This window comes from Dama dama, chromosome X, assembly GCF_033118175.1.
Source record: "Dama dama isolate Ldn47 chromosome X, ASM3311817v1, whole genome shotgun sequence".
In the NCBI taxonomy this organism is placed as follows: domain Eukaryota; kingdom Metazoa; phylum Chordata; class Mammalia; order Artiodactyla; family Cervidae; genus Dama; species Dama dama.
In genome coordinates this window covers 16688882-16706602 of record NC_083714.1, presented here as the reverse complement: position 1 = coordinate 16706602, position 17721 = coordinate 16688882, and the positions used below count along the sequence as shown (strand labels likewise).

The 17721-nt window shown below is 43.8% G+C and overlaps 1 protein-coding gene across 5 annotated transcripts in view; it reads left to right on the top strand.

Moving 5' to 3' along the window:
* The window catches only part of AMOT (angiomotin), a 61386-nt gene that overhangs the window by 18573 nt on the left and 25092 nt on the right, over positions 1–17721 (top strand). For all 5 annotated transcript variants that reach the window (XM_061136235.1, XM_061136233.1, XM_061136237.1 and 2 more), the window contains 4 exons: positions 6152–6650; positions 11684–11828; positions 12750–12842; positions 15490–15635. In XM_061136235.1, the coding sequence (XP_060992218.1) occupies positions 6152–6650; positions 11684–11828; positions 12750–12842; positions 15490–15635 (883 nt within the window). The remainder of the gene's footprint in view (positions 1–6151; positions 6651–11683; positions 11829–12749; positions 12843–15489; positions 15636–17721) is intronic.

The following is a 17721-nucleotide window of genomic DNA, read 5'->3' as shown; positions in this document are numbered from 1 at the left end:
GGGAAAACTGTATATGTGCAGGTTCAGCATGTGACTAGCCACGTACTTCCTTGCAGTTCCTGAAGTCTGGGCTGCTTAAGCTTTCTTCTGTAGTGAGTTTAGTAGTTGCCGGTGACTTAACATCTAAGTTAAATTCACCTCATATTGTACAGAAGTTTTGGTCAAATGCTAAAATGCAGAAGAAAAAAATATTCCCATGGCTTCTGTACAACTTGCCATTAGTTCAGGAGGACTGTTTTGAGTAGTCACTAATCCCTAAATATAGTTCTGAATTATTCAGGGGCCTGTTGACTTATTGCTGTATCAACTAGACCTTATGATTCCTTGATTCTGTTCATTGTTCCTATTGGGGCCATGTCTCCAGTCAGGAGTATTTCAGCGTATGGGACAGAGGGAAGGTTTCAGTGTTGGGCAAAAATGATGACAGTTATATGTGGTATTCCTGCCTGATTACCATGGGTAATTATGGGTGGCTTTCTTCTATAGGCAGCCCCCAGACGAGGCCTGTGATCTCTTTGATGTCTAACTTTTTGTCTCCTGTCCCCTCTTACTCATTTGGGAAAGAGTCTCTTGGCTTGAAGTATAGTGGGTGACTCAGGAGAGAAAGAAGGCAGTCAAGGGGTGGAGTAGGGTGTAGGTAAGAGAATGCACCTGGCATTTCCTGGTATTTTACTTTTTTCACCTTCAGGTCCTGTTTTTTAGCCAGAGGCAATTCACTTTGTGCTCCACCCCTAACTTTGCTAGTTTAGGATTTTTTTTCCCTTAACTCAGGTTGATTTCCTAACCCTTTTCAACCTCTGCTGTGCAGCTTTCAAAGGGCAGGAGCCTAACTTCTGATAAGTGGCTTGGAACAGGAAATGGGGCAAGGGACAGGGCCCTTCCGGTTTAAATGAGCAAGAATCCGATTCCCATCTGCCCAGTGAAAGACCCGGGGAGGGGTTGGTCCATTGGGCTGCTTAGCTTAGTGGAGACCCATGCAAGCCAGCAACATGTCAGTGAAGCTGGAGGGTTTTGTTTTCTTCTTCTCATCAGCATGGAAGAGTCTGGGGGGACTCCCTCCTGTATGTGGATGGGATGTGTGTGTATTGCCTTGTGGGAGGGGAACGTGTTGGCTGGGGTGTGGAGCAGAATCCAAGCCCCGCTCAGCACATGGCCTGCCTTCCCAGGAAAGCTATTTTCAGAACTCATTCAGGAGTATTGTTTGCAATCTGAAATGACTCCCACAGTGTTTGAAGCTAGATGGAAAAGCCCTTTGATCTGCCTAAATAAATACTAAGGAGCCCAAAGAGGGTTTTTTTTTTTTCCCTTTCCATACTGATTAAACCACCAGAGAAACTTAGCTGCATATATTTAACTGGAAGAGATTTGTATTTTCTCCTCCCTCCTATGTTATCTATGGATCTCTTGCTCTGCTCCCCAAAGCAGTAGAGCCCACGCTGATTATCTTCTCTTGAGCAGTATTTTAACACACAGGTTTGCGGAAATAGTTTGTGTGTTTTTTTTTTTCTCTATGGGAGAGAAATGGTGTTTTTTTTTTTTCCCCCTCTATGGGAGAGAAATAGGGTGCTTGATATGCTCAATGAATGTGCCTGCATGCTCAGTTGTGTCTCTTTGCAATCCCATGGACTGTAGCCTGCCAGGCTCCTCTGTCCATGGAATTCTCCAGGCAAGAATACTGGGGGGTTGCCATTCCCTTCTCCAGAGGATCTCCCTTACCCAGGGATCAAACCTGTACCTCCTGAATTGCAGGCAGATTCCTTACCACTGAGGTACCTGGAAAGTCCACGCTCAATGAAAAGTCAAGCCTAAAACAATCATAATCAGAAGATGCTCTTTGTGAGTTTTGGGTCTGCAGCAGACAAACTGGCAATAAAATTTTTTTGCAGAGCTTGGGGTGAGGGTGTGGCATGTGTTGACGAATGCCTGCCAAGGGGAGGACCTTGAATGGCATTCCATAAGTGTACCATTTTAGGTGGAGGCACGTTTTTCCTTCTTTATTTCCTTTAAACCAACTAGCTAGACAGTTTGTGAATACCTTTCCAAGTAACTGCTGCTAGTACCAAACAATTAGAAGACAAAATACTTAGTTCTTAATCCACAAATTACAGATCAAGATTCAGAGCAAGCTCTTTGAGCAAATTGTCATCCAAAAAAACCTTTGTTGACCTTCAGAAGTGAAGTGAAGACGCTCAGTTGTGTCCACCTCTTTGCGACCCCATGAACTGTAGCCCACCAGGCTCCTCCATCCATGGGATTTTCCAGGCAAGAGTACTGGAGTGGGTTGCCATTTTCTTCTTCAGAGGTGCTGTGAAATTCTAGATATTTGCTGTTAAGATGAACACAATATTATAAACAGTCTTTTTTATTACTTCATTTTCCCTATGCCCTCCTCCCCACTTAAAAAATAAATATCCTGAATGCCCTGAACTCCAGATGGGAAACAAGGCCAAGCCATCTGAAGAATTAAAACTTTGTTGAATCTTTGTCTAAGTGCTGAGCCTTTTCTGCAGCCGGGGTTTATACATTTATCAACTGCTTTTAAAAATCAAATCCTTTCTGTTTGTAAAGCAGCCACCTCCTTTCAGTTGTTGACATCGTGCCCAGATCTGAGGTTTCTTGAAATCCTTGTTTAGTGGAATCTAAGGGTGACCTAACTCTGTAGCTCAGAGCAGAGTTGGTTGTGCAAGAGAAACAATCAGGAATTTGCAGCTCTCTCCAGGCTTCAGAGAGTGACCATCATAGAGCCTGGGAAAGGCAGTTTCTGTGGGGAGAATAAATTGGGTTCCAGGCTGTTGGCACCTGATCTGGTGAGAGGGTGTATAGGGGAGCTTGCATACGTGTAGGTCAGGACTGTCTTGCGTGCATTGGGGGTTGGGGTGGGGGGTTGGGGTGACATGTGTCTGGGAAGAGTGGGGGCTCCGGTCAGCGAGGGGGCAGGATAGAAGTTGCAGTGTCAGCTCGATTGCTTTCCATTTGTGTCCTCACAAGCTGTCTCTGGGTGGGGATCTTCCCCAGCTTTGGGGAGACGCTGATTTTGGTCCCTGGCCTCTGTCCCGCGTGTCTGTCAGGTCTCCTATTCCACAGAACCCCGGAGGCCCAGGTTGTCTTAGGAAGGAGAAGGACAAAGGGAGGGAAGGGGCAGGGAGGCAGGTCAGGGCGTCCATGGGATCATGTGATTCTGTTGTCTGCACGCGCCTTGTTCCTGGTTAATATGTCAGTGGAAGGAGCTGGGGATAGTGTCTCTCACCCAGCTGACACCCTTATTACCATTATTATAGTTACTCTGTCTTGAGTGTAGGTTTGCTTCCTCTGACATTCCCCCAGCTCTATCCTATACCCGTCGTTCTTCAGTCCCCTACTCTCGGGGAAATTCACACAAGCATTAATACTGTCCTGCTTTTTCATGGTGGGCGGATGCTGAGATCCAGATGGAGTTCGTTGGCTGGAGGGCTTTCTCTTCTTTTACGACTGCCCAAGCCTTGCTTTGTGTTTGCAAACCTGCCAGGGTCGGACTGCCTTGGTTTTACCAACATCACGGTGCACGGAAATCTGCTTCCTTTTCCAGCCTGGGGAATGTGAAGGGCAGCTGCCTCTTCTCCATTTATCTCTAGGCGGAGCCCACAGTCGTGGCCATGGCCACTGCCATCCTGGGCTTATCCAACTCTGGAGCCTTCTTCCAGGCACCTCGTGGTCACCCCTTCTGCGAGCCCCCTGGGAGGCCATGTTCTGTCCAGGGCATGGGGAGGCCTTTCAGTCTACAGGTGGAAGAGAGGTCAGTGGCTGGTTTGTTTGAGAGAGAGGTCTAGGTTGCTGGTGGGACCCAGGGGAGCTGGGGGGAGGAAGCCCAGTTCACAGCTGGGCATTCAGTCTTTAAAAGAGAGCACCTCCCAGGCCTTGGGTTTACACGTCCTGGCAATGAGGATGAACATTAATATGGTCATTTTCCCCTTAAAATTTGAGGACTGGATTAGACAACATGAAATTTCAGCTCCTCTTTTCTGCCTGAGACATCAGCCCTAACAGATCCCAGGATGCCATATTTTAACTCCTAATGATATATATATATATAAGATTGGTCAAAAAGTTCGTTCAGGCTTTTCTGTAAGATGTTTTGAAAAACTCAAATGAATTTATTGGCCAACCCAATTTATAATAGCTCTTATTCAAAGTAGAAGGAGAGTACATAGTCCATTTAACCTCTGAGGAAATTAAAGATCCACAGTATGAAAAATGGAGAAAGACTGCCCCCTCATAAGTTTATAAACAGCTCCCATGCTTCGGATTGCATGAGTGCCTTGAACTCTCAGACATAAGGGTTATGTAGGGTAGCAACTTTCCAGTTGTCATCATGAAAACCATGTAAATTCTTCTGTCCACAAGTAGTTTGCCCACTTCAGTATTTAGCAATTATTTATAGTGACAGATATGTGAAATTGGAAGAATGTGGGTACACCAGAGGCACTGATGGGATTGAGTGACAACCTTCGACTTGAATAGGTTTGAGGGCTCTGCTGAACATCTGGGTTATTGGGTATGTGTGAGCAAGTGTTTGGAATGGTTTTATAGCTGTAAAAATCTGTCATAGTGAGGATCTCTTGTAGTGATAGACAAATGAACAGTAATGATAACTGGAGTATGTGTGAGAGGGAATGTGCTTTAGCATCAGGAATGCCAGTTAAAAGTTAATTGCTCCTGGTGATTTGTCCCAGTTTCACCACAACTTTTATGCAATTTAGTGCAAAGATTAAGTGGATATCCCATAAGTAAAATCACTAACAGGGTCAACCATTCTCTTTGGGAGGTAGATATGAGACTGTTTGTAATTCCTATGGAGCTCAACACTGAGAAGAGCCCAGTATTTTAGTAATTCATTTGTGACCTCGGGAACAAAATAGGCTCATGCAGATGAAGTAACTTGAGCAAGGTTACACAGCTAGTAAGCAGTAGGAAAAGTCTCCAAACTCTGTTGGGATCCAAATCCTGTGCTCTTAGCCATCTGTCTTCCCTGGATTGAGAAATACCAACTGTAGGACAGGCATCCACTGGATGTGGGAGTATATTAGGTTAACTGGGCAGGGGCAGGGAGGTGAACAATTATTTGTGTGTTTTCGGTGTATACTGACAGATATTCTTCCTAGTTGTGGCAATGGTGGAAATGATCCATTTGCATACGCTGTTTCCATTAATGGCTCATAGTCCAGTATTAGGTACCAAAATGGAAAAGTCATATTAAACCATGTGCTAAAGTTATCTTTCGGGAACTTTCTATAAGTAATAGGTTGGGAATCTGAACATCACTACAAATCAGTGCATTATATTTAATAGTAGTGGAAAGAACCTGAAAATGGCACTTAGATTCTACCCTGGCACTGCTTTTAACTCACTCTGTAATATTTGGCAGAATACTTCTCCTCTCTGGACCTCAGCTTCCCCCTCTGTTCACTGACAGAGTTGGACTAAATAATTTATTTAAGGTCTTTCCAGCCCTTACATTTTGTGATTCAGTACATCACAAATTGTATGATAGTGTTACTTGTAATCCCTTCCAACTCTTGGAATTATTGCTGCTAAAAAGCATCATTCAGTTATTAACAACTATCATCAGCAATAATTATTTGGTATCTGTAATGTAGTAAGTACCTGTATATCCTCAGGTAGCTTTTTCTGACTGTATGAATTATCCAAGAGAGTTGCAGATAACAAGATGAGGGGTGAATTTGATGACGGTTTGCTCTTTCCTTCTGGGCAAGTGGAATGAACTTTCTGTGACTATTTCTGTGTGCTGGGCTACATACAGTATGCCAGAAAAAGCTTAGTTTAAAATCATGAGGTGACAATTACATTGTCAAAGTTGCATTTGAAATGCTTAGACTTGAGAAACAAGTGTATAAGGATGCATTACTTTGATTTTCACAAAGCAACCTTTGAGATCATCTGATCTATCCTCCATAGGATCACACCTCTGTGGGTCAGGTATTGAGAGGAGGCCAGGCGTGGAAGGGACTGGAGAGGTCTAAGCAGAGACCTTGTAGTCCAACCCTGCCTGCTCCTCATTTTGCACCTGTTCTGGGGAGCCTGGGAGCCTCCACATCTCCCATTCTTGTGCCTTTAAGTGGGAGCTTAACCTGAGTACACCCTCCATGTTTTCCAGGCCAACACAGGACATCTCATTGCCTTTGTCAGCCCGGAACTCTCAGCCTCACAGCCCTACTTCTTCCCTCACGTCTGGGGGTTCCTTGCCCTTGCTGCAGTCTCCACCATCCACTAGATTGTCTCCTGCCCAACACCCCTTGGTCCCCAACCAAGGAGACCACTCGGCCCACCTGCCTAGGCCACAGCAGCATTTCCTTCCTAACCAGGCTCACCAGGGGGATCATTACCGTCTCCCCCAGCCTGGCCTGAGTCCACAGCAGCCACAGCAGCCGCAGCCACACCATCACCACCATCACCAGCAGCAGCAGCAGCCAGGAGAAGGCTATTCCGCTATGCCACGAGCTCAGCAGTCGTCTGCTTCATATCAGCCAATGCCAGCCGACCCTTTTGCCATTGTTTCCAGAGCCCAGCAGATGGTTGAGATTCTCTCAGATGAGAACCGGAACTTGCGGCAGGAGTTGGAAGGATGCTATGAGAAGGTGGCGAGACTACAGAAGGTGAGACCTCTGCATAGGGCTATTTGAGTCTTTTTTTAATCTTATTTGTTTAATATTGATATAAAAGTGTCCACTTGTGGGTCCCTGTATGACTTATGGGTGGGTCTTCAGGATTCCTTTTTTTTTTTTTTTCAGGATTCTTATATCTGAAGGCTAGATGGAGCAAACGTTAGAAAAACTTTCTTCCTCTCTTTCTAGAAGTAACATTTCACAGAAACCACAGCCCCCAAGAAAGCTTAACTGAGTGTTTGAGAATTATGAAAGGCAGGGAAACTGCTTCAGAAGGTCAAGAATACTGGAGAGGTCTGTGTAGAAGTACCTGCCAGCATAAAGACTTTTCCTTTTGATTATATTTTCCCAAATACAAAATACTGAATTTGAATCTTAACTATAAATCCATAGTTCCCAGAAAAATCTCATCATTGAAGTTAGATCCTGCCCTACCTTGTTCTGGAAAGGGCCTAGAGTACTTTTCCAAGTGGTAGGTCTCAATGTAACTCATTTTCAATGCCCTTTCCTTTCCCCGCTTCTTGCTTTGGTCCTTCCCTGCAGCTCAGATGAAACATCTGCTCTCCTCTGGTGTGTGTGTGGGGGCAGGAGGGGTTTAGCACACCACAGATGGGTGACAGGTGACAGCCCGAGGCTAAGGAAGTGGCAAACGGAGTGTCTGTCCCAAGTTCACATTCTTCCCTGGGCCCCTCCTGAGTCTCTTGCAGCTGGGACTTTAGGTCTTGAGTTCCCTAAGCTAGGAACCTTAGTTCTTGGCTTCCTGTGGCTGGTGGTGAATAGGGTTCGCCTTTGGCAGCCTCTTTACGACTTCTGTCATTGTGGAGCTCCTTTGGTTTGATCTCCCAGACAATTACCAAAGGAGCTCCACAATGACAGGAGAAGGCAATGGCAACCCACTCCAGTACTCTTGCCTGGGAAATCCCATGGACAGAGGAGCCTGGTGGGCTGCAGTCCATGGTGTCGCGAAGAGTCAGACACGACTGAGTGACTTCACTTTTACTTTTCACTTTCATGCACTAGAGAAGGAAATGGCAACCCACTCCAATATTCTTGTCTGGAGAATCCCAGGGATGGGAGCCTGGTGGGCTGCCGTCTATGGGGTCACACAGAGTCAGACACAAGTGACGTGACTTAGCAGCAGCAGCAGGGATGTGAGGATGAAGGTAGAGGAGGGAAGAGAGGTTGCCTGGTATTGTTGAGTAACTCCGTCCTCAGGAGACACCCAGCAGTGGAAATTTCAGGGGCCTGAATGAAGCTAACACTATGTAAACACCAGATCTGAGTCCTAAAGGAGAGGACGGCTTATTATCAGCTAAGTATTTTTACGGAACAAAAAAATGCCTTTACCGCACCTAATGTTCCCAAGTCTGGATGGATGGGGGTTGTTGAGTGAGAAATGTTTCTTCCTGGCTTTGCCCCCAATTTGAAATTTTCCCTCTTCTCTCACACCTGCCCCTGTCCACTCACATTGGTACTCACACACTATAAGCAGACTGGTCCAGTTTGGCTGATTAGGTTTAACAGTTGACACTGCTCCCTAAACTCTCTATTCATGGTGGCCCTGGCCTCATCTTTGATGTAGTAAATGAAGGGTGAACCCAGATCTTCTACAGACTCTCTTTTCTAGAGGATAGTGATTTTTTTTTTTTGAGGGGGAAGATGGGTGGCAGGGAAGTGGAGCAGAACAGAGTCTGGGTGGTTGTTTTGTTCTCTGATATGGGGAAAGATGCCTCAACCAAGTGCAATTGGGACAGCTTGAGTGCTGGGAGAAGTGAAAGCTGACTCAGTGCTGCAGTGGGTTAGAGGCACAGGTGTGTTAAGAAGAGGACAAATGAGGGGAATAAGGTAGATGTCAGCTGGTGCTGGAAAAAAATAAGAAGGCCTGAGGCTCATGAGGGGGATAAGTAGATAGAATCAACCTGGAAACCCACACCATCCTCTCTCTCCCCTCACCTCCCACCACAGACCAAACCAATGGATATGCCCTTCTGTGACTTCTTTTCCTGTTGACAGATATACAACTTGCACTTTTGGTGGGGGCAGTATCTACAAACGGTGTAGGGAAAGGATTGGTACAATGTCTTGAAATAGTACTCTGAACAACTTGAGTAAAGGGACTGCCTTCCATGAGGATGCGGAATAAAAGGAACCCTATACACTGCCAGTAGGAAGGTAAATTGATGTAGCCACTATGGAAAACAGTATGGAGGTTTCCCAAAAAACTAAAAATAGAACTATCATATGACTCAGCAGTTCCACTCCTGGGTGTATATCTGGGAAAAAAAAAAAAAAACAAAACAAACACTAATTCAAGAAGATGCATGCACCCCAGTGTTCATAGCAGCATTGTGTATGATAGCCAAGATATGGAAGCAACCTAAGTGTCCATCAACAGATGAATGAAGAAGATGTGGTGTGTATATATATATACACACACACACAACGGAATACTGCTCAGGCAGAAAAAGAATGAAATTCTGCCATTTGCAACAACATGGATGGACCTGGAGGGTATTATGATAAGTGAAATAAGTCAGAAAAAAAATACTGTATGATATCACTTATATGAGAAATCTAAAAAATACATCAAACTAGTGAATATAACAAAAAAGAAGCAGACTCAGAGATACAGAGAACAAACTAGTGATAACCAGTGGGAAGAGGGAAAGAGGGAGGAGCAACATAGGGGGAGGGGAGTAAGAGGCACAAACTATTGGGTATCAAATAAGCTACAAGGATATATTACACAACACCAATTTCCCTGGTAGCTCAGCTGGTAAAGAATCCACCTGCAATGCAGGAGACCCTGTTTGATTCCTGGGTTGGGAAGATCCACTGGAGAAGGGTTAGGCTACCCACTCTAGTATTCTTGGGCTTCCCTGATGGCTCAGATGGTTAATAATCTGCCTGCAATGTGGGAGATCTGGGTTTGATCCCTGGGTTGGGAAGATTCCCTGGAGGAGGGAACTGCTACCCACTCCAGTATTCTGGCCTAAGAATTCCATGGACTGTATAGTCCAGGGGGGTCACAAAGAATCAGACACAACTGAGTGACTTTCACTTCATGAGGAATATAGCCCATATTTTATATAACTATAAATGGAGTATAACCTTTAAAAATAGGGAATCACTATATTGTACACCTATAACGTCTACAATATTGTACGTCAAATATACTTCCATAAAAACATAAACAAAGGGGACTGCCTTCCAGGTGTGGCATTCTGTGAGGCACTAGAAAACCTTGTACTCTGAAGACGGCCCAAAGCAGACCAGCACCAAGCCTGCTCTTTCAAATAGAAATGTTTATTTTCTCTTCCAAGCACTTGAATTTCATGCAGAAGCTTTATTGGGCTCAGGCCTTGCAGATCTTGTCTCTAAATGCCATTCACCAGTTTTCACCTTCTGTGCTGCTATCTTGGTACCATCTGCAAGGAAAAAAACACTCTCAAGTCTGCTCTTTTCTGTGGTGTAAACTTCATTTGTTTGCAGGCAGTCCTGCCTCAGGCATCACGCTGGAGCTAGGGCAGGTGCAATCAGAGTTGTTTGGTAACCCCACCTTTCCCTGAGTCTCCCACGGGGCCGGGGGCGGGGGGGCGGGTCTCTGATATTTCTCCCCCTAAAGTAGCCTGAGCTTTGTTAAGGAGGATAGTGGAAAGCTGAGAAGGAATACAGAATGGTTGCAGGAGTCAGATTTTACTTGAAAATTACTCAATAGGCAATGGGGTTTACTTGTCTTATACAAATCATATGCAAATATCTCTGTGGTTCTGATATGTACAATGAAGTTCTACTGGTTCCAGAGAGATTCTGGAGTCAGATTTCTTATTTTCTTCCCAATTCAGGCTGATTCAGGGCGGGATCCTTTGTTTTTGAGGTTGTGTGTGTATGTATACATTGTGTGTATATGTGTGTGTGTTTACCTTTTACAAGATTTGCTGGAGTGTCATAAAACACAACTCTAATCATGAATTTCTGTTAAAAAGCTGTTATGGTGTCCCACTGACTACGGGATAAAGTCCACATGCCTGGCATTAAAGCCCTTTTATGATCTTACTCCAATCTATCTTTGCAGCCAGATCTTACCAGCTTCTCCCTGTGTACCCCACAGTGTCCAGCCAAATGAGACTACTGGTCATTCTGGGAATGCATTCGCTCACTTAGAATAGAATACCCTTCCCCTCACCTCTGCTCATTGAAATTTAACCCAGCTTTTAGGATCTGACTGTAAATGCCACCTCCTCCCTGAAATTCTTCTCCTCTCCCTTCACCCCCAAACAGGAAAAACCTCTTTCTCCTCTACAATTTATAACACTACTCCAACTTTTCTTAATAACATATCTTTCCCAGTATTCTTTTACTTGATTAGATTGAAAGCCTCTTGAGGGCAATTGTAATGTCCTTATTCATATTTACACACCCCACAGTGCTTTAAAGAGTTCTTGTAATATTTGGCCCCTGGTAAATGTTTGTTAAATTGAACTGAACTAGCTAATGAGGCTGAGGCTTAGGGTTTTTAGGTTTCATCTTTGCCTCTGCCTTCTAGTAAAAGGCCATCTCAGTCTTCTCTTTCCTAAAATGGGGGAGAGGTACGTACTCTTGTGTAGGCCAATATCAGCCCGGTTCGAAATAAACATATAAGAACCCTTTGAATGCTTTGCAGTAACTATATACATTATTATTATTTTCTAAATTAAGAAAATTCTTACTCAGAAAGGAAAATCATTTGTAACTATATTTATGAAATTTATCCTCTCCTACAACCTTCTCTGAAGACAGATAAACATATTTGTTTTTAACCTAAGGAAATCTTGGGGACTGGTGAGTTAATTACTGAGCTTGAGGTTGAACTTAGAAATTTTTCCAGGAAACTTTTCTTATCTGACTGTGTTATGCTTGTCTCCTGTCCATCCATAAATCCCTGGGAAAAGTTGTCATTAAGGATTTGCATATATGTTTTCAGATCTTCTTCCCCCATCCACTTCCTACCATCATCACTGTCTTTCATTTTTGTTGCTGTTCAGGTGGAGACAGAAATCCAGCGAGTCTCAGAGGCATATGAGAACCTTGTCAAGTCATCCTCCAAAAGAGAGGCCCTGGAGAAAGCTATGAGAAACAAGCTTGAGGGCGAGATTCGGAGAATGCATGACTTCAACAGGGATCTGAGAGGTGAGAGAATCACTGAGGGTATCAGTCAAGACGTTGAAGGGAACAACAAGGTCCTACTACAAACAACAAGGTCCTACTGTATAGCACAGAGAACTATATTCAATATCCTATGATAGAAAGGGAGGTCAGAGCCCAACAGTACCTCTAGCAGTCAATTAAAAAAAATTCCCTTTGATAAACTTCAGTGAAAAGAATATAAAAAAGAATATGTATATATATAGATATAGACATATCTCAGAATCACTATGCTGTATAGCAGAAATTAACACAACATTGTAAATCAACTATACTTCAATTTTAAAAAAGGGTGGTGAAGGGAAGGGCTAAGCTAAGGAATACATGGTGAGGCTTCTAGGTCTTGTCCAGCCCACTGGGATGGTCAGCAAATTGCAGAGCATAGACAGGCTAGGTTTTTGTGATTACAGTCGTGTCTGGTCCTAAGCTTTCTTAATCAAAGTGGGATGAACTGATGTGTAAATCAGATGGTACTCCTCTCAGGTCCCCTGGACCCAGTTGGCCTGCCCCCATAGTCTATGCTACTTGTCTTCCTTTCCTTTCCAGCTTTAAAGATTTTATAAAGATTTAAATTTAAACATTTTATAATAACTCTGGTGCTCTTTTTTTCCCAGTGAATGAAAAATATCATATATTCAGGGACAGATTCCTTGGATGGAATCTAGAAATTTGCACTTAGGTTTTGTCAGTGAGGAGTGAAAGTGTTAAAGTACTTGCCTCCTACTTTCCTGTCATGGTCTAGTGTCGTTTTGGGATCCACGTTTGCAAACCTTTGTCTGTGTCACCCCTTCTTGTGTAATAAGAAGAGACAGGCTTGTTTTGCTCAAGATCAGTATTTAGAGGGCAAATAGCTTGTGCTTGGAAGTTTGTCCTCAGGGCCCTGTTGATTGTCTCCAAATTCCACAGAGCGTCTGGAGACGGCCAACAAGCAGCTTGCAGAGAAGGAATATGAGGGGTCAGAAGATACCAGAAAAACCATCTCTCAGCTCTTTGCAAAAAGTAAGTCTGAAAGCTTCAGCAGCAGGTATTCATGTACAAGTGGGAATGAGGTGTATGAAAAGGTTATGCAGTTCTATATAGCCTCCTAAAACAGCCAGGAAAGAGTGAATGTCATCTAAGGATTCTTTTTCCTGTTCAAGCATCAAGTTGGGAGATTGTGTTCTTTTCCTTCTGGCCACGAAGGCTGCTTGCCACAACACCGAGTCACATCAACATAACTCCTTCTGTATTAAAACAGAGACGCCCCTTGGAATTCCGGCTTTTTGTCACAGCTAGCTGAAAAGGACCTTGGTAAACTTGGGGTCCCTTATTATTGAAGGGACTTATCATTGAAGGCTGCATCTGCTGGTTCTGGAAGAGATGAGATTACCATGTAGGACTGAGACTAGTGCTTAGAATACCTAACCTGTACCTGGGGCTCTCGTCAACACCTTTTTTATATCATATGATTCCATATTGGAGGATTGCAAGGAGAACTAGAGAGAGACCACAGCTAAGGCCTCAGCTAGTGACTCTAGTGTGGAGTTGGAGGTTGTACGGGAGGGCAGAGCTATGTCTTCCTCCTAATAGTGTTTCCTTTGTCTGGAAATACTCCTAGGACCGGGACAATGAATTAATCTTTTTCTTTATCGGGTCCCTAGTGGACTCCACCCAGCTAGACAATGCTTCATTCTTTCCAACTGCCACAGTAAAAGCAGCAGTAAAAAACTACACAGTCCATAGGGAGAGACAAGTCCGGAGGAAATAGATGATCTCCTCTGACTTCTGCAGATGCCCAAGGCTTGGTGGCCGCTACCCTCGGCCTCCACCAGTGTGGTTCTCAGCTGGAGAAGTGCTTTGTGGGGATCCGTCGGGCCGCATCTTTGCTGGGCCTCCACATGACCCTTTCAAGTCATTCCATGCGACTTCCAGTCAGCTTTTACAAGTTTGTTTGATCTTCACTTACAATATTCCCCCTCCCTTCCTGGGTTGCTCTCTTGTGCTTTGGCTTCAGAACTGGGGCTTTTTTATTTTCCCTTCCTCATTTCCCTGAGCTTCCTGTTCTTTTGTCAGTTTGCCTTAGAGGAAGGAATGTCGCATTTCTGGTGTCATCAGTGCTTAGTGTAAGTTGTTGTGAAGTTGCTTTTGTGGTGTTCCTTGGAAGCTACTTTGCTGGTGGAGATAGTGGTGGCCTCCCAGTTTAAAACAAACCAGAGAATGTATGGGTTCTTGGCCCTGGATCTGCAACTTCACACTTCTCCCTGTGTGGAGATGGTATTTCAGGTGTCCTGAGAGTTCTGCTGCTGGTTTCTCAAATGTGGTCATTTAGTAGATCAAACTTTATTAGCAGCAGCATCTAAGACTGTCAAACGGTTCTAGAAGGAGCCTAGTAGGTAGGGAAGAGGGCATGACTTGTGTGGCTCTGTCATTTCTTTTGCCTTTGGGCATCCACAGGGTGCTACATGGTTGGAAGTGTGGCAGGAGCCAAGAAAACACTCTTGAAAAGGCCCCCTAGACAGGCCAGACCAACCTAACCCTAGGAGAAGGCAGTCTGGTACAGTACAAAGAGCTCAGAACAACCTGGCCTTAAGGGTGTGGGACATGGTACAGGTTACTCAAGCTCTCAGAGGCTCTGTTTTCTCATATGCACAATGGAGAAGAGAATAATACAACACCTGCCATGTATGGTTGTTCTGAGGATTAAGTTAGTACAATACTTGGTATGCAATAAGTATTCAACAAATATTTATTTCTTCCCAAGGTACATTTGAATAGGTATGTAAAGTCAAGATGGGAAGGAAGGTAGGCTGCCCTATTAAAGTCTCTCCTACAGGAACTTTCCTGGCAGTCCGGTGGTTAAGACTCTAAGCTTCCAAGGCAGGGAAGCTTTGATCCCTGGTCAGGGAACTAAGAGCCCACATGCCATGCCTTGTGGTGTAGCCAAATAAAGTCTCTCCTAAAGACTTAAGTATCCATGTCTTGAGAGGAAGGGCAGTCCTCCTGCACTGAGAATCAAAACTGCTCATTTGAGTTTTTATGTGAGGTCTGTCAGAGTTAAAAGTGGAGGGACCTAGAAAGGCATGGGGCATAACTACGTGTGTCATGGTCATCTGTACCTACAGTGTGATCTCAGATTGACCTTAGTTTGAAAATTATGTTAGTGAGTAAAGGGTGACATTGCCAGTTTTATGCATTTTTATGAAATACCATTTTTTTCTGATCAGTTTAATATCGATTTTTTTTATTGATTTAATAGACTGTCTATTGAGGAAATGATGGGGAAAATTTGTGGAGGCTCAATGGCTCATTGGCCAATACAAGACTGTTTGAAGAAATAAAATGGAGGAGACAAGCCTACCTGTTCTTCTGACATATGTGTGTCTGTATGTGTTTTTGTGTTCACCTTTGTATAATATTTTTCACAATACTTTTGACATCTGTTTTCTCATTGCTTCTGCACAAACCACCATTTTTAAGTGACTTCTAAATTGACACAGCAATTTAGTGGTAGAACCAGTGGTAAGAGTCCCTATCTTGGCGTCCTGCTTCTTGTCGCTGGGTGTTAGAACATTAAAATGTCCAGGAATGGGTATGACTATCAGTTTTGCTCAGGTAAGGTTTTGAGCCAGCTCTGGAATGGCAGTATTGATATTTCATGTCCTGATAGATAAGGAGAGCCAGCGTGAGAAGGAGAAACTGGAAGCGGAGCTGGCCACTGCCCGTTCTACCAATGAGGACCAAAGGCGACACATCGAAATCCGAGACCAGGCCCTGAGCAATGCCCAGGCCAAGGTGGTAAAGCTGGAAGAAGAGGTATGTGTAGTTTCCTCAAGTGGTGTGTGAGCCTGAGGGTAGAAGAGCTAGAAACTGATGGCACTGGGTTGAGGGGGGGGGGTCCCATTTTGGCAAACTGGCAGCTGCATCATCCCCTGACAGGAAGGTGCCATCTGCTACTTCTAGTTATAACTGTACTGATGTGACTGGACTTGAATTTTTTGTCTCTTCTCTTCAAGTTCCTTCCTTTTGCTCCAGAATTGAAAGTTACCAAGGTCAAGGAGTGATTTTCATTTGCTCATTTATATAATAAGCCAACTACCCTCCCTCTCCAAATTCTATGTATTGATAGCTAACCTTGCCTTAAATTAAGCTAATGACAGATTTTGTGTATATATCTGTATCTATAGGTGTAGATAGATAGATATATATCTATATCTATATGTGTGTATATATATGTTTACATATTTGTATTTTGTGTATATATACACATGTGTATACACATATCTCACTGATTGTTTATTCTGAAATTGGAATTAGTAGGAAAAAAATAGCCACCGTTATAAGAAGTTTGAATCTTTACAAACTTGAGATTAAAAAAGAAAGTGTTCAGTTACAAAGCCTTACGCATTCTGGCTATTATAGGTGAGGTGCCTCTCCTACTTTCATTCATTGCCTGCTTCCTCTCCCTCAGTAAGAATGTTCTAGTTCTTAAAGATCTTCTGACTTACAAATACCCTTTGAATTCTTTTGTGGGTGTTAACATGCTTGTTGGAGCTGCATTGTGGGCTCATGCTTTTCTAATAGATGGTGCCATCTAACCTATGATGTCCTTTAACCTGAATTGTTTAATCATTAAACTTCAGGTTGCATCAAGTCAGGCTAACGTTCTGCTTCATCAGTTGTCTAGATCAGAAATACTGCCAAGTTTCTTTATTGAAAATGAAGGATACTTGTACATGCCCGGTGTCCAGGTCTTAGGAGCTTAGCACTCCCTCTAGCTAGCCCTTCACCACACCTCATATATTCCCTTCCTTTCCCTTTTTGCAAGGAGATCACAGAATAAATTACAGGACAGGGTTAAGACTGTATTCTTTTAGAGAAGGGAAAACTGAGAGACCCACTGAGAAGTAGCTTGCTGGTAGTCACATGGCAACTCTTGACAGAGCCAGGAATAAAACTGGGATCTCATGACTCTTCATTCCCTAGACCCTGCTGCCTGTCTCCCCATCTGAATCATCCCTTGGTTCCACTCCCAAAAAGAAAATGTGGGCGCTTGTTCAGATTTAGTAAACCTCTGCATCTTTTAATTTAAAAAAAAATAATTGCTTTACTCATTGGGCCACTCTTTTTCAACAGACTATGGGAAGCTTGTCCAGACTGCTTTGAGACTGGGGTATATATACAGCCCACTGCTTCTCCAGAAAGGATGCCCATCCAGTTAGAGATAAACTGGGGATAAAGACTCTGCAGCCATCTTGGTTTGCAGTGTCTGAGGGCTCAGTGGCTGTTAATCATGGAAATAACATACATGTATGGAGACAATGTTATTCTGTAGTTCTCACTAGGCAGCCCTCACTGAAACAGTTGCCTGAAATATATTTCTGGCTTCAGACTTCTGAGGCTTTTCTGGGCATTTGTTCCAGAGATTTTTTGTCATTTTCCAGGGCCCCGCTCCAAAACATGTAGATTTACAATTTAAAGAAGCAGCTCTGAATATTGGGCTAGAATTGAATGATGGCATCTAGTGGTCAGAGATATCTCACATGAGCTCATCAATTATAGTTAAGTTTTTAGTCTTCATCCAACTGGTTGTCTCACAGAGTCTAGTTATTGGGAAATTCTGAGTTGCTGTGGCTAAAGGAGGCAGGACATGTGACAGTGAGCGTAACCTGGGAGCCTTGTACCTGGAGGAATTGCAGAGGTAGAGGCCATGTAATGTCTTCCAGAATCTCAGGCTAGATCACCTCTAGCACATGTCAGGGCTTAAAACCACATCTCAGGGAAAAAATCCATGGATTCCTGTTTACCTTTTCATTTAAGTAGCCCATAAGGGCTAAGTTTGCTCCTGGCTGATGTTTGACGTATCTCCTCCACTGTATTCAAAGGAAAACATTCCTTTTCC